This window comes from Pongo abelii, chromosome 8 (genome assembly GCF_028885655.2).
Source record: "Pongo abelii isolate AG06213 chromosome 8, NHGRI_mPonAbe1-v2.0_pri, whole genome shotgun sequence".
Classification (NCBI taxonomy): Eukaryota; Metazoa; Chordata; class Mammalia; order Primates; family Hominidae; genus Pongo; species Pongo abelii.
Window position 1 is genome coordinate 25,010,214 of NC_071993.2, and position 15,029 is coordinate 25,025,242.

Below are 15,029 nucleotides of genomic sequence, written 5' to 3' on the forward strand. Positions count from 1 at the left end.
AGTAAAGAGGAACTCAGAAACACGGCAAAGCACGTCTGCTTCCCTTTCTTCTCTCAGGCTAGCAGTCAAGGGCTGTTTTTCAGTGTGGTCAAACTGTAATACCCCAGAGGAAAAGGTCACTAGTTCGGAATATATTACACTCTTTGGAAAGAGCATCCTGTGTTAGCATCCCTTTTGGGCTTGCTTGGAAAACTAGAAATCACCATGCTATGAATGTCCAACTCACCTGGCTACCTTAATCATGTTGGGCTTGTATTTCTCTATATTGCTGAGTAGTGCTTTCATGGTCCTCCCAGTTCCGACGACATCCTTTGCAAAAAGGACAGATATATTCAACAAAATGCATTTGAGCAGCACAATAGACTTTTCATCCAGGGAGATCCTCCTGATTAATAATGCATCGTAATTAAAAATGCCATCCAATTTGGAGCCTCAGTAGGAGGAAGAGTTGGTTCTGTTTTATTTAGACAGGCACTTCTTTCTGGAAGCTAAGGTTTGGGGAATCTACTGGAGACTCTTTCCTCCTTGAATCCTTTAGCTGTGTTGAAGGGCCAAATTTAGTCTTTGGACAGCATGTGGGACTCCTCGTTGGGTACACTTGGACTCGTGTATGCACATTCAAGGACTAAATTTGGCCCTGAGGTTATGTAACACAATACAAGGCACATGAATTTTCATGGATACGTACATCTGAATACAGTGAATGGATAAATGCCTCCCCCTTTTCCTCCCCCACTCAATGGGGGATTCTATGGCTGGGAAGTGAGAGGTGTCTGGACAGCAGCTGGTGACAGCCTGTGAATTCTGAGGGTCCACGGCTGCAGTGAGCTCGGGCTCATCTCTGCTGATGAGCTGCTGCACAATTAGAGGAAAATGGGCAGCGGCGATTTATTGTCCTAAGGACAGGAATCAGCTGTCATGAGCTGATGATTATCAAAACAACAGGTCTGAATGTAGCCAGGGTTGGGCAATTCATTTGGTTAGAGGGTCTACTCCATGGGTTATACTGAGCAAGAACTCCAGATACACATGGCGCACACAGGCAATTGTGTAACAAAAGGTTGAAAACAGCTCCTCTGAATTTTTTGCTGTTTGATGAGACAAGTGTGCTCCTGAAGGAAACGTGGCCATTTGCTGTATTAGTCCACTACTGCCATAGGGATCCCACGTTCTCTTTTCTCTCTTTTTTAACAGAAAAACAAAAGTTAAAAAAAACAAAAAACAAACAAAAAAAATAGCTTTCCCCATAGCTCGCCATTTCGAATTGATTGTGTTTACGATTTTGATGCTGAAAGTATTTGAGAATTCTCGAAATCATCAGAGGTCCTTAGTAAAGACACTGAATTCAGGGTAAACAGAGTTCTAACCTTGGTTTTACTGTGAAATGAATTTGGTTCGGTGAGCTAGTTTCCTCTTCTCTAAAGTTTTCTGATTCACAAAGAAGTATAAGAATCAACACAGAGATATGTGGAACTGGATACACAAAAAGGATAAAGTCGTCCACAAATAGTGTTGCAAAGCTTTTATTCTATATTATTTGAAATCAGGGATGCTATCTGGCCCCTATTCATTAAATCTGGAGAGTATGCACCCAGTGGGAGCTCAAGAAATCCTTGGTCAATTTGATAACAAGGTTTACAGTTTAAAACTCACCGTTAGATTCTTTCAATCTCCAAGCATGGAAAAGGAAATGCCAGCTTACCTCAACAATGAGAACATTCTGAAATAAACAAAACCCATATTTTAGAATGTGATGCCAATCTAACTCACAGGATACATACACATTTTTTTGCTTACAGTTAGAATTTCACAATTTGCTTAGACTGTCCTACCCCATCCATCTAGGCTGGAATGCAGCGGTGCGATATCGGCTCACTGCAACTTCTGCGTCCTGGGTTCAAGTGATTCTCCTGCCTCAGCCTCCCTAGTGGCTGGGATTACCTGCGTGTGCCACCACACCCGGCTAATTTTTGTGTTTTTAGTAAAGACAGGGTTTCACCATGTTGACCAGGCTGGTCTTGAACTCCTGGCCTCAAGTGATCCACCTGCCTAGGCCTCCTAAAGTGCTGGGATTACAGGCGTGAGCCACCACGCCCAGCCCCCCATCCATCTAATTCAAAGGACTAGAGGTGATCTAGGTTTTCCAGATTCATTTTAACAGGTCCTCTGGAATTAGTAGGTGGTGCAATATTAGTATCTATATTTAGGTTAGAAGCAAGCTTATCTTAGACCTGTCTGACAAGCTCTCCATAAAGTCATCCCATCTCAGTAATTCTGCCAAGGGCCTCCCACCCCCAGCATTCCCTTGGGAGGCAAAGCCTGTTGAGAGTTTACCAGGAAAACAATGCAACATGAACTGCATTGCTAATGGAGACCGTGCTCGGTAAATGCATCATGGGTTCAGCTGTGACAGCCTTACTCTTGCACAGCCACCAAAATCCCTGGGGACTCAGGATTTCCTCTTGGATTGTCAACCTAGATGAAGAGGGTAGGCTAGAGAAAGGGCTGGGAGGTGCCTGGTCTGTATTTTTAGTGAGCTGATTAGATTCTTTGCAGCAAGCTCTCAAGGTATCCCTCTACCTCTCCTCTAAGAATACTGTGATATGGTTTGGATCTGTGTCGCTGCCCAAATCTCATGTTGAAATGTAATCCTCAGTGCTACAGGCAGGGCCTGGTGGGAGGTGACTGGATCACGGGGGTGAGTCTCATGAATGGTTTAGCATCATCTTGCCCCTTGGTGTTGTTGTCCTGATAGTGAGTTGCCCTGAAATCTGGTTGTTTAAAGGTGTATGACACCTCCCCCTCTTTCTCTTGCTCCATATCTGTCTCCAGACATGTGAAGTGCTGCTCTCCCTTTGCCTCTGCCATAATTTTTTTTTTTTTGAGACAGGGTCCCACTCTGTCACCCAGGCTGGAGGGCAGTAGTGTAGTGCGATCTCCGTTCACTGTAACCTCCGCTTCCCGGGTTCAAGTGATTCTCCCACCTCACCTTCCCACGTGGCTGGGATTAGAGGTATGCACCACCACGCCTGGCTGATTTTTGTATTTTTAGTAGAGATGGGGTTTTACCATGTTGGCCAGGCTGGTCTCAAACTTCTGAGCTCAAGTGATCTGCCCTCCTTGGCCTTCCAAAGTGCTGGAATTACAGGCATGAGCCGCCACACTCGGCCACCTTCTGCCACAGTTTCAAGTTTCCTGAAGCCTCCCCAGAAGCAGAACAGATGTCAGCATCATGGTTCCTATACAGCCTGCGGAATTGTGAGCCAATTACACCTTTTCTCTTTATAAATTACCCAGTCTCAGGTATTTCTTTATGTCAGTGTGAGGAAGGACTAATACACGATGATTGTACTGCATTTTATTTCTTGTTTGTTATCTGTCTTCCCCACTGTATTCTAATCTCCAAGAGGTGGGGATCACGTTTGTCTTGATTCCTACCGCATTGCCAGAAACTAGCATAATGCCTGCATATAAATGCTCAATAATTATTTGTTGAATAAAGCAATAATAACTGATTAAACTTATTACTGAGTTAAAACTGACTGATTAATTGGACTAGCTGTGACATGTTAATGCTGCCCCACCAAATTAAAATGTAACTGTTAATATGCCATTCCAGTTTACTAAATGGTGAGACTATTCTTTCAACATAATGGTGTTTTTCTTTCTTTAGATGACCTTTCCTTTATCTCTATGATTTATACAATACTTTAAGAATCACGGCCTGGCACAGTGGCTCACGCCTGTAATCCCAGCATTTTAGGAGACCGAGGAGGGTGGATCACCTGAGGTCAGGAGTTCGAGACCAGCCTGGCCAACTTGGTGAAACCCGGTCTCTACTAAAATATACAAAAATTAGCTGGGCGTGGTGGTAGGTGACTGTAATCCCAGCTACTCAGGAGGCTGAGGTGGGAGAATCACTTGAACCCGGGAGGCGGAGGTTGCAGTGAACCAAGATTGCACCACTGCACTCCAGCCTGGGTGACAGGGTAAGACTCCATCTCAAAAGAAAAAAAAATCAGATCAAATACTACACATTAGATAACTTACTTATATTTAATGCAAGATTTAATTAATAAAAATGTTAACCACCCACCCACCAAACCAGCCGACCAACAACTCTGTTAACTTTGCACCATATGTCAAATGCATTCTTATGTGAAAATATCTTCTTGGAAGTGTTTTTCTGTCAGTTATGACATTTTTATTCATCAAATCCATTGAAAAATCTTAATTTTATCATGGAAATGTATAAGATTATTTTGTCCATTTTTGAAGCAGGGCATGCCACGGTACCCTCCACTCTTTCAGTATATTTCAGTATATTGAAACCCCTTCTCTAACAAAAAATACGAGAGTCATGCTGCCAGGGGAGTCCTCTTGGTATTTTGAGCACGAGTTGCTATGATCTTAACGACCAATCTGCAGTAGTTACTTGAGATGTGCATTTTTAGTTTGATCAAGGCTTACCAATCAGACCTATAAACCAACCAGAATACTTGGAGAATGTTGTGGTTAATTAAATTTTCTGGCTCACAATCTCTTTTTGTTTCAATTTTATAAAGAAAAACCTTTCTAAAATGTGTTAGTCTGCATTCCTGCCTAATTAAGTAGAGTGTATGTATTGAATGTAATTAACTATTTTTTTGACAGTACAGAACCTTGCAAACAATAGAGTCATCTTTGAAAAGATTAGCTTCAATTCTAAGATACAGTGGTAGGTGGGAAATAGGATTTGGATGTATACTGATATTGAGAGACACTGTTAAAATTATTCAAATACATTTTCAGATCAAGGTAATGCATACACATGTTTAAAATAGATTGAGGTCAGGCGCCGTGGCTCACGCCTGTAATCCCAGCACTCTGGGAGGCCGAGGTGGGCAAATCACCTGAGGTCAGGAGTTCAAGATCAGCCTGGCCAGTATATTGAAACCCCTTTTGTACCAAAAAATATAAAAATTAGCTGGGCCTGGTGGTGCACGCCTGTAGTCCTAGCCACTTGGGAGGCTGAGACAGGAGAATTGCCTGAACCTGGGAGGTGGAGGTTGCAGTGAGCTGAGATGGTGCCACTGCACTCCAGCCTGGGCAACAGAGTAAGACTCCATTTCAAAAAAAAAAAAAAAAAAAAAACAAATAGATTGAAAGGTTTTTAAAAGAAAAACCATCCTCCATCACTTCACCTCTGTTTGCTCCCAATTTTGTCTCCCAGAGACAGTCACTTTTAACTCTTTTAGCTGTTTTTCCGATTGTTACTTTTTTATTTCTAAAAAATAGATTTAGTCATGTTTCATATAGCTACTTCTGTACTTAAAAACATATTTAAATCATTTATTGACTTTTAGGTTGCTTGTTTCTTAAAAAGGGTTTAAGTATAAATGCATATTTTTAAATTTTATTTTTATTTTTTAGAGACAGGATCTCGATCATAGCTCCCTGTAAACTCGAACTCCCGGCCTCAAGTGATCCTCCCTCCTCAGCCTCCCAGAGTGCTAGGATTACAGGCATGAGCCACTGCGCCCAGCCATGTATTCATTCTTATTATAGAAAGTGCATATATTTCCTTATATATAAATATATACCTGTCAAAGAAAGTTTGTACTTTCTATAATATATAAATATAAAACATTATAAAATGTGTGAAAACCAGAAAAGTCTAAAGACTTTCTAAATTTTTGATACATGCTTAACTGTTTAAAGTATATAAAATTTTTATGTGCTTTAAAATAGATTAAAGGTATCATGACATTCTTTATTATGTATAGCCAAACTATTACAACATCCAACAAAAATGGTGATAATTTCTTAACATCATATAAAGCCTACTATATATTCAAATTTCCCCAGTTGTCCTTAAAATGGCCTTTGTAGCTGGTTTATCCAACCTATAACATGGATTGGATCTTCTCTTCTCTTGTAATTTAGAACAGTCTCTTTTGCTGTATAGGCATACCTTGTTTTTTACATTTCTCTTTTTTTTTTATGATGAAGTCTCACTCTATTGCCCAGGCTGGAGTGCAATGGCGTGATCTCGGCTCACTGCAACCTCTGCCTCTTGGGTTCAAGTGATTCTACTGCCTCAGACTCCCGAGTAGCTAGGATTACAAGTGTGCACCACCACACATGGATGATTTTTGTATTTTTAGTAGAGATGGGGTTTCACCGTGTTGGCCAGGCTGGTCTTGAATTTCTGACCTCCGGTGATCTGCCCCTCTTGGCCTCCCAAATTTCTCTTTATTGCACCTTGCAGAGACTGTGTTTTTGTTTTGTTTTGTTTTTGTTTTACAAATTGAAGGTTTATGGCAACCCTGTGTTGAGCACGTGTATTGGTGTTGTTTTTCTGACAGTGTGTACTCACTTTGTGTCTCTGTGTCATATTCTGGAAATTCTTGCAATATTTCAAACATTTTCATTGTCATTGTGGTTATGGTGATCTGGGATCAGTGATCTTTAATGTACTATTTGTTTTTATTTTATTTCTTTTGAGACATAGTCTTGCTCTGTTGCCCAGGCTGGAGTGCAGTGGCACAATCTCAGCTCATGGCAACCTCTGCCTCCTGGGTTCAAGCGATTCTCCTGCCTCAGCCTCCCAAGTAGCTGGGATTACAGGTGCACGCTGCCATGCCCAACTAATTTTTTTGTATTTTTAGTAGAGAAGGGGTTTCGCCCTGTTGGCCAGGCTGGTCTTGAACTCCTGACCTCAGGTGATCTGCCTGCTCGGCCTCCCAAAGTGCTGGGATTACAGGCGTGAGTCACTGTGCCCCACCTAGACTGACTCTTTTTAGGGACTAATGTAGTTGGTGACTTTAAGTTGGAGCCAATGCTCACTTACCATTCCAAAAATGCTAGGGTGCTTAAGAATGATGCTAAATCGACTTTGCCTGTGTTCTATAAATGGAGCAACAAAGCCTGTTTATACAGGCATATCTGCTTACAGCATGGTTTATTGAAATGAATATTTTATGGCCACTCTTGAGACCTACTGTGCAGAAAACAAGATTCCTTTCAAAATATTATGCTCATTAACAATCTACCTGGTCACCCAAGAGCTCTGATGGAGATGTTTACAAGGAGATTATTTTCATGCCTGCTAACACAACATCCATTTTGCAGCCCATAGAGTCATTTAAACTTTCAAGTCTTATTATTTAAGAAATAGATGTTATAAGGTGATAGCTGCCCATAGTTAGTAATTCCTCTGATGGATCTGGGTAAAGTAAATTGAAAACCTGAAGATCCACCATTCTGGATGCCATTTAGAGCATTCGTCATCCATGAGTGGAGATTAAAATATCAACATGAATAGGAGTTTGGAAGAAGTTGATTCCAACCCTCATGCATGACTTTGAGGGACTCAAGGTTTCAGTGGAGAGGCCAAGGGTGGTGGCTGCTGCAGGTAATCCTAGAACTTTGGGAGGCCAAGGTGGGTGGATTGCTTGAGCCCAGTAGTTTGAGACTAGCCTAGGCAACATGGCAAAACCCTGTCTCTACAAAAAATGAGGTGGGAGGATCACCTGAGCCTGGGGAGGTTGAGGCTGCAGTGAGCCATGACTATGTCACTGCACACCAGCCTGGGTGACACAGTGACAACTCATCTCAAAAAAAAAAAAAAAAAAAGACTTTAGTGGAGGAAATACCTGCAGATGTGGTGGCAATAGCAAGAGAACCTGAATTAGAAGTGGAGCCTGAAGATGTGACTGAATTGCTGTAATCTGATGATCAAAGTTGAACAGATAAGGAGTGGCTTCTTATGGATGAGCAAAGAAAGTGGTTTCTTGAGATGGAATTTACTCCTGGTGAAGATGCTGTGAACATTGTTGAAATGACAACAAAGGGTTTAAAATATTATATATACTTAGTTGATAAAGCAGTAGCACGGCTGGAGAGGATTAACTTCAATTTTGAAAGAAGTTCTACTGTGGTTAAAATGCTATCAAACGGCATCATAATCTACAGAGAAATCTTTCATGAAAGGAAGAGTCAATCTAAGCGACGAACTTCACTGTTGTCTTATTTTAAGAAATTGCTACAGCCACCCCAACCTTCTGAAGCACCCGCCAGCCTGATCAGTCAGCAGCCATCAACATCGTGGCAAGACCCTCCAACAGCAAAAAGATGATGACTCACTGAAGGCTCAGATGTTCATTAGCATTGTTTTTTTAGCAATGAAGTAGTTTTTCATTAAGTTATGTGCCTTATTTTTTAGACACAATGTTATTGCACACTTAGTAGACTACCATACAGTATAAACATAAGTTTTATATGCACTGAAAAATAAAAAATTTGTGTGGCTCTCTTTATCGTGGTGGTCTGGAACCAAATCCACAATAACTCTGAGATATGGCCGTGCCTAAGATTAGCTCAAAGAGCTAAAGAGCCAAAATTATTTATCTTTATATAATCAATATATAACATGGAGGCTGAGTGCGATGGCTCACACCTGTAATCCCAGCACTTTGGGAAGCCAAGGCAGGCAGATTGCTTGAGGCCAGGAGTTTGAGAACATCCTAGCCAAAATGGTGAACCTCTGTCTCTACTAAAAATATAAAAATGAGCCAGGCATGGTGGTGCACGCCTGTAGTCCCAGCTACTCGAGAGGCTGAGGCACAAGAATTGCTTGAAATGGGGAGGAGGAGGTTGCGGTGAGCGAGATCGTGCCACTGCACTCCAGCCTGGGTGACAGAGTGAGACTCTGTCTCAACAAAACAAAACAAAACAAAACAAACGAACAAAAATACATAACATAGAGACTGGCATCTAGTAGGTGCTCAAGAAATACCTGTGTAGTGAATCAACAATTTTGACCTCAGTTCTTTCACTTTCTCTGGTTCATTGTATTTCTGATTCATCCCCTCCATTTTTCCTTAACAATCTCCAATTCCTCCTTAACCAAGCTATCATCGATATCTATTGCTTTTAATTTTGCACTAAGCAATTTCCTAAAATTCACGTTTTTTGAGTGGGCAACTTCTCTTTTCAGTACACACTATGCCTCCTAAACACTTCCAATCTGATAACTCTGATCACTGCATCTGAGATGTTTGCCAGTTACTGTCTTAGTCATCTCATCACACCTAGCTCATTTCCTCCCAGAAAGCCAGTAAAATCTGCAGCCTAGAAGCTGCAGGCTAAAACTCTATGAGGAATCTCTGGAGTGTGCTTTCTTTGCTGTCGCATGATTCTGATCAAAACTAATCACAAGGGGTTTCCCAACAAAAAAAGAAAAAGAAAGGAAGAAAGAAGAAAAGAAGGGAGGAAAGAATTGCACAAATGTACATGATATTCTTAAATAGGTTATTCCTCCTTCTAGCGTTTTAGAGCACACAGTGATTTGCACACCACACTGTCTCATCTGCAGCAGTGTAGTTTGGGGGCTGTGGTCACACTAATCAAGAGCAATGGCAGCAATGACAATGAGCTGTATTGGGGATGTGGAGAATGAGTAGAAATGTGAATATAAACCCCATGGAAAAGGGAATGTAGTTTAGCATTTTGTTTTATGTGATAATTCACAAAATTTCCAGAATCATCAGTCAGTGGGTCTTTCCATTATTGTTCTCAGCTTAGTCAGATGCAATAAAAAAAGAATGATTTAAACTGTTAAGGCAGCCAAGGGGGAACTTTTGGCAGGTTCGATGCTTCATTCTGGCATTTAATTAGAATCTTAGGCTGGGCACAGTGGTTCATTCCTGTAATCTCACCACTTTGGGAGGCTGAGGAGGGTGGATCACTTGAGATCAGGAGTTCGAGACCAGCCTGACCAACTTGGTGAAACCCCATCTCTTCTAAAACTACAAAAATTAGCTGGGTGTGGTGGTGTGCTCCTGTAATCCCAGCCACTCGGGAGGCTGAGGCAGGAGAATCGCTTGAACCTGGGAGGTGCAGGTTGCAGTGAGCTGATATTGTACCACTGCACTGCAGCCCAGGTGACAGAGCAAGATTCTGCCTCAAAAAAAAAAAAGAAAAAAAACTTATTTGAGGGCAGGTTTGGGGGGCATGTCTCCCAAAATCTTGGGCTTAACCTGCCTGTGTTTTCATGTTGCCAGATTTGAGCCTGTTTCCATGCATTTTGTTTTATTCCACCCTTTCAGAGGTTCCTCGTGAATATGAATAAAATCTTGCTTTAATAGATACACACATTTTATGAAGTGCCAATATTAAATCAACTTTGGAAAAAAAAATCAGCCAGAGAGTACATTGTGTAGACAGCTTAAACACACCAAATAAAATGCTTTTAACGTTATGAACTGAAGAGGCCATTTAACTTAATCATTGAGGGCTCACTTTATTCAACAGCAATGACCTATTTAGAACCATGACTCAGACAGCTTCCCTTGTGAGCTTCCTTTCCTTGGAAGAAAAGAAAGAGAGAGAGAGAAAAGAAGAGAGAGAAAGGAAGTGAGAGAAAGGAATTTAAAAAAAAGCAAAAAAAAAAAAAAAAAAAGAAAGAAAGAAAAAGAGAGAAAGAAAGAGAACAAAAAAGAAAGGAAGAGATGAGAAAGAAAGGTAGTTTCTCGGGGTTCAAAGTAAAAATGTTTTATTTAAAAAAAGAAAGAAAGGGAGAAAGAAATGGAAGAAAGAAAGAAAAAGACAGAGATAGAGAGAGAGAGAGAGAGAGAGGTGGCTGTGTAGAGTCTCCTTTTTTTCTAAATATTTTAATCTCATGTCTTCAAGGGCTCCAGAAGTATTATACAGTTACGGGTTCATAATGCCTCTAACTCACAGCATGACAAGATTATGTAGGTGAGCTATTTCCCTATGTTTTATAGAGTTCTTTCATACACAAATTTAATTTTAAAAAATCCTTTCTAGCCCTCCCTCCTTCATTTAACTCTTGTCATGGCTCCTGATGCCACGATTCCTTCTCTTCCACCCTAACTTGGCTGCTGTAGTTCAAGTGCTCCTGCAGGCTCCGCCCACCCCGCCCGCCTCCAAACTGCTCTCTCCCCTCTTTCAGCCATTCTTCCCTCTTGTCAGTTTCATTTTCCTAAAACACAGCTCCATGATGTCATCTCTGCTCAAATACTTCTGTGTCTCTTGTCTGCTTTGCTGAGCAAGTTCAGCTCTTCATTGCGACTTTCAATGTATTCTACACACCAAACCCCGTGTTTATGTTTTTTTTTTTTCCTATTACTTCCCCATTTTTGATTAATTTCCTTCAGTCATGCTGGTCCACTTATGTCCAGTGATCCTGCTCTTTTCTCGATTACCCCATTCCATATTTTTATTTTTATTAAGTATTATTCTTGTTGTAGGCTTTGTGGAATTTTCTTCGAAGCCGTCACCTATTTATGGAGGATTAGGGCTAATTATTAGTGCGGGATAGGTTGTGGTATTGTATTAAATTTTGGTGGGGTTTTTGTAGGTTTAATTTTTTTTTTTTTTTTTTTGAGGCAGGGTCTTGCTCTGTCACCCAGGCTAGAGTGCAGTGGCATGATCTTGGCTCACTGCAACCTCTGCCTCCAGGGTTCAAGCAATTCTCCTGCCTCAGCTGGGATTAGAGGTGTGTGCCATCACGTCTGGCTAATTTTTGTATTTTTAGTAGAGACTGGGGTCTTGCCATGTTGGCCAGGCTGGTCTCAAACTCCTGACCTCAAGTGATCCACTCGCCTCAGTCTCCCAAAGTGCTGGGATTATAGGCATGAGCTACTGTGCCTGGCTGGCTTAATGGTTTTTAAAATTTATTTGGAGGGAATGATCGTTGGTTTTGGGTACAAGACAGTGATAGCTATGTAGAAGTACCTTGAGGCTTGGGGGTCAACTGTTGCCATTGGGAGACCCTTCCTTTCTCTTCTGTGTTAGTCACAAACCCTTCTATTCCAGGCAAAAGCTCACCCTCCCCTCGCTAAGACTATCTGAATCCTAAGGAATCCTTCATTCTTTGGATTTCTTTAAATCCAAGGAAAGAGTCTTGTGTGGAAAGACCTATGGGGCTCTTCTTAGAGTGCCAAGCATGAAATAAGAGAAGGTGTGTTCCTGGGAACAAATTCCTGGCAGAGTAATAACACGATGATAAATGTACTTTAAATGTAAGTTTACTGAATGACTGACAAATTGTATTATGACTACAGGAGAAAGGAGAAATCACTGCAGCCTCAACCTCCTGAGCCCAAGTGATCACCCACCTCAGCCTCCTGAGTAGCTGAGACTACAGGCGTGCACCACCATGCCTGGCTAAATTTTAAATTTCTTTTGTAGAGACACAGTCTCACTATGTTGCCCAGGCTGGTCTCAAACTCCTGTCCTCAACAATCCTTTCATCCACTGCAGATATTTATTGCAGTTTCAGACTTTCTTCTACACCCACTAAAACAAGTACCCACTAACTGTTGGGTGCCTTTTCCTTTTACATTTTTTTTTCCAGCTAGTGTATATTCTGCATGATGGAAAGATTTTGGAGAGCCTCTAAAATTTATCTGTAAAATCTTGCCAATCCTTATTTTAAAAATTTTATTTTTTCATTGATACACAATGTTTTATGTATTTACGGAGTACATATGAGTGTTTGTTACATGCACAGAATGTGTAATGAGCAGGTCAGTGTATTTGGGGTAGCCATTGCCTTGACTGTCTGTCATTTCTATGTGTTGGGAACATCTCAAGTCTTCTAGCTACTTTGAAATATACAACACATTGCTGTTAACCATCGTCACTCTACATTGCCATTGAATAGTGGGGCTTATTTGTTCTATCTAACTTAATTGATAACCTTTCATGGAGAGGCTGAATTAAGAATGAGTGAACAGAGTGGCTCATATGAAGGCCTTTATCTTTTTTTTTTTAAACTTACTCATATCTTGTATTTTATTTCTTATGAAAATGGCTACCCAAAGAAGTCATGGTAGCAGCCTACTATTCTAAGGCAGCAACTATAACTTAAATGCTAACAAACTCACTCCATAAGACCAAAAACCCTTCCCCAGGGCTGTAATGGGCATTTAAGTTTCCCAAACCCAGTGACAACTAATGATTTTTATTACCTATCGAATGGAAACAACTGGATTTTAATAGTTCCCCTACAGCTGAAAAACTCCACAAACAATACATTGCCTCTTCCTACATGATCCGTTGACTCACACCAGCAATAGCTTCTAAAACATTTACAGCTGTGATGTTCAAACTGGGCTCTGGCTACTTCTGATGGTTATTTGGTGTTATGCCAAGGCATATTGGAAGGCCTTTATCTTTTTTAAGGAAAAGGAAATTTTAAAAGCTAAGTGAAATTTTTTTCACTATTCCACCTCAGCTGTGTTGCATTCACTTCCTCAGTCCCCCTTGAATCTCCTGTGAGGAAGCCCTTCTGCCTCAACAAAGAGGGTGCTCCTACCTCACTCAGCACCTTCCTCTCCACCTCTCAATTAACCAGCTGGTGGGTGAGTCCTTGGGTGTGACCAGGTGGGCTTATTTACCATTTCCTTCTGCCCTGTCCTCTCTTCCCCCAAATTAATCGAAGACTTCTTTCTAATTTCTATATAAGAGGACCATCCACTTGTTCAGTCACCAAATATTTATTCCAATTTGTTATGGACCAGGTATGGTCTCTGCCCACTTCAAGCTGACTTCCTGGTTGGGGAGAGAGGCAAATAAAAAATAAGCCCTAAGGTAAACATTGCAACTTGTGGAAAGGGCTCTAGTGGAAACAAGGTATGGATATACAGATTATTATTATCTTTTTTTAAGGGACAGAGTCTTGTTCTGTCGCCCAGGCTGGAGTGCACTGGTGCCATCATAGTTCACTGCAGCCTTAACTCTTGGGCTTAAGTGATCCTCCTCCTCAGCCTCCCAAGTAGCTGGGATTACAGGTGTGTACCACCATGCCTGGCTAATTTTCGTATTTTTAGTAGAAACAGGGTTTTGCTATGTTGGCCTGGCAGGTCTCGAACTCCTGACCTCAAATGATCTGCCCACTTCAGCCTCTGAAAGTGCTGGGATTGCAGGCATGAGCCACCATGCCCAGCCGTCTATGTGCAAATTTCTTCTTGGCATTCATTTGGGAATTTTAGAGTTGTCACTTTGCATAGCAAAAGCACAAGGTAAACTATTTCTTTTGTGTAATAAACCTGTAAGGCAGTGTCCTACAATAAAATGCTAAAATGACGTATTAGCTAAAGACCACTCCAGGGTCATTAAAACTTATGAATTTCTGGAAATTACTTTGAGTATTTTAGCTTTCTAGGATGTTGTTTTATGCACCAATGTAACAGTAACATCAAATGGTGGCTTAGTGATGCATTAACAGCAACAAGTTAATTCCTGTTTTTATGGAACACAATTTACTGCTAGATAGCCATTTAACACATAGATCTATTATGCTGTCTTCAGAGTAGAGGGAAGTACACTGTTTTGTAGTCAGAGTCCTTGTGGCTCCACTTTGGGCAGCGGAAGCAGGTGGATCACTTGAGGTCAGGAGTTTGAGACCAGCCTGGCCAACATGGTGAAACCCCGTCTCTACTAAAAATACAAAAATTACCCGGGCATGGTGGCAGGTGCCTGTAATCCCAGCTACTTGGGAGGCTGAGGCAGGGGAATCATTTGAAACCAGGAGGTGGAGGTTGCAGTGAGCTGAGATCATGCCACTGCACTCCAACCTGGGGACAGAGCAAGACTCTGCCTAAAAAAAAAAAAAAAAAAAAAAAAAAAAAAGTCCTTGTGGCTCTATAGCCATCCTATGATTATTACACATATTTTTATTAAATGTGGCTGCTATTTTTTTCCCTACCCGGGCATTGCATAACAATAACAACCACAAGTATGAGAGATTAAGCTTGTGTAATAGACTAATCCATTTAACTTAGAAAGCCAAGCTGTTCAGGGATAAGGAATACAAGCTAGGTCAGTACGGCTGAACAAAAACAAATTCCGGATTGCTTTTATTCACAGCAAATGTGCATTTCAAGTAACATTCCACCAACATCATCTTCGTTAGGAAACAACTCTTCTTTCCAGTTTATGTATTTATGTTAGAATCTAAACAGTCTTTTCACTTAATTATTAAGCACTGGCATATTTGGAACTCCAAGTTAAAACCG

The 15,029-nt window shown here is 41.1% G+C and overlaps 1 protein-coding gene across 6 annotated transcripts in view; it reads right to left on the bottom strand.

The window, feature by feature from the left end:
• The window catches only part of PRTFDC1 (phosphoribosyl transferase domain containing 1), a 111,028-nt gene that overhangs the window by 8,061 nt on the left and 87,938 nt on the right, over positions 1-15,029 (bottom strand). For 5 of the 6 annotated variants that reach the window (XM_054522096.2, XM_024253878.3, XM_024253877.3 and 2 more), the window contains 2 exons: positions 1,703-1,720; positions 227-309 (listed from right to left, as the gene is read on the bottom strand). In XM_054522096.2, the coding sequence (XP_054378071.1) occupies positions 227-309; positions 1,703-1,720 (101 nt within the window). Of the gene's footprint in view, positions 1-226; positions 310-1,653; positions 1,721-15,029 lie in introns of all 6 variants that reach the window. The other variant, XR_008510346.2, reaches the window with a different exon arrangement.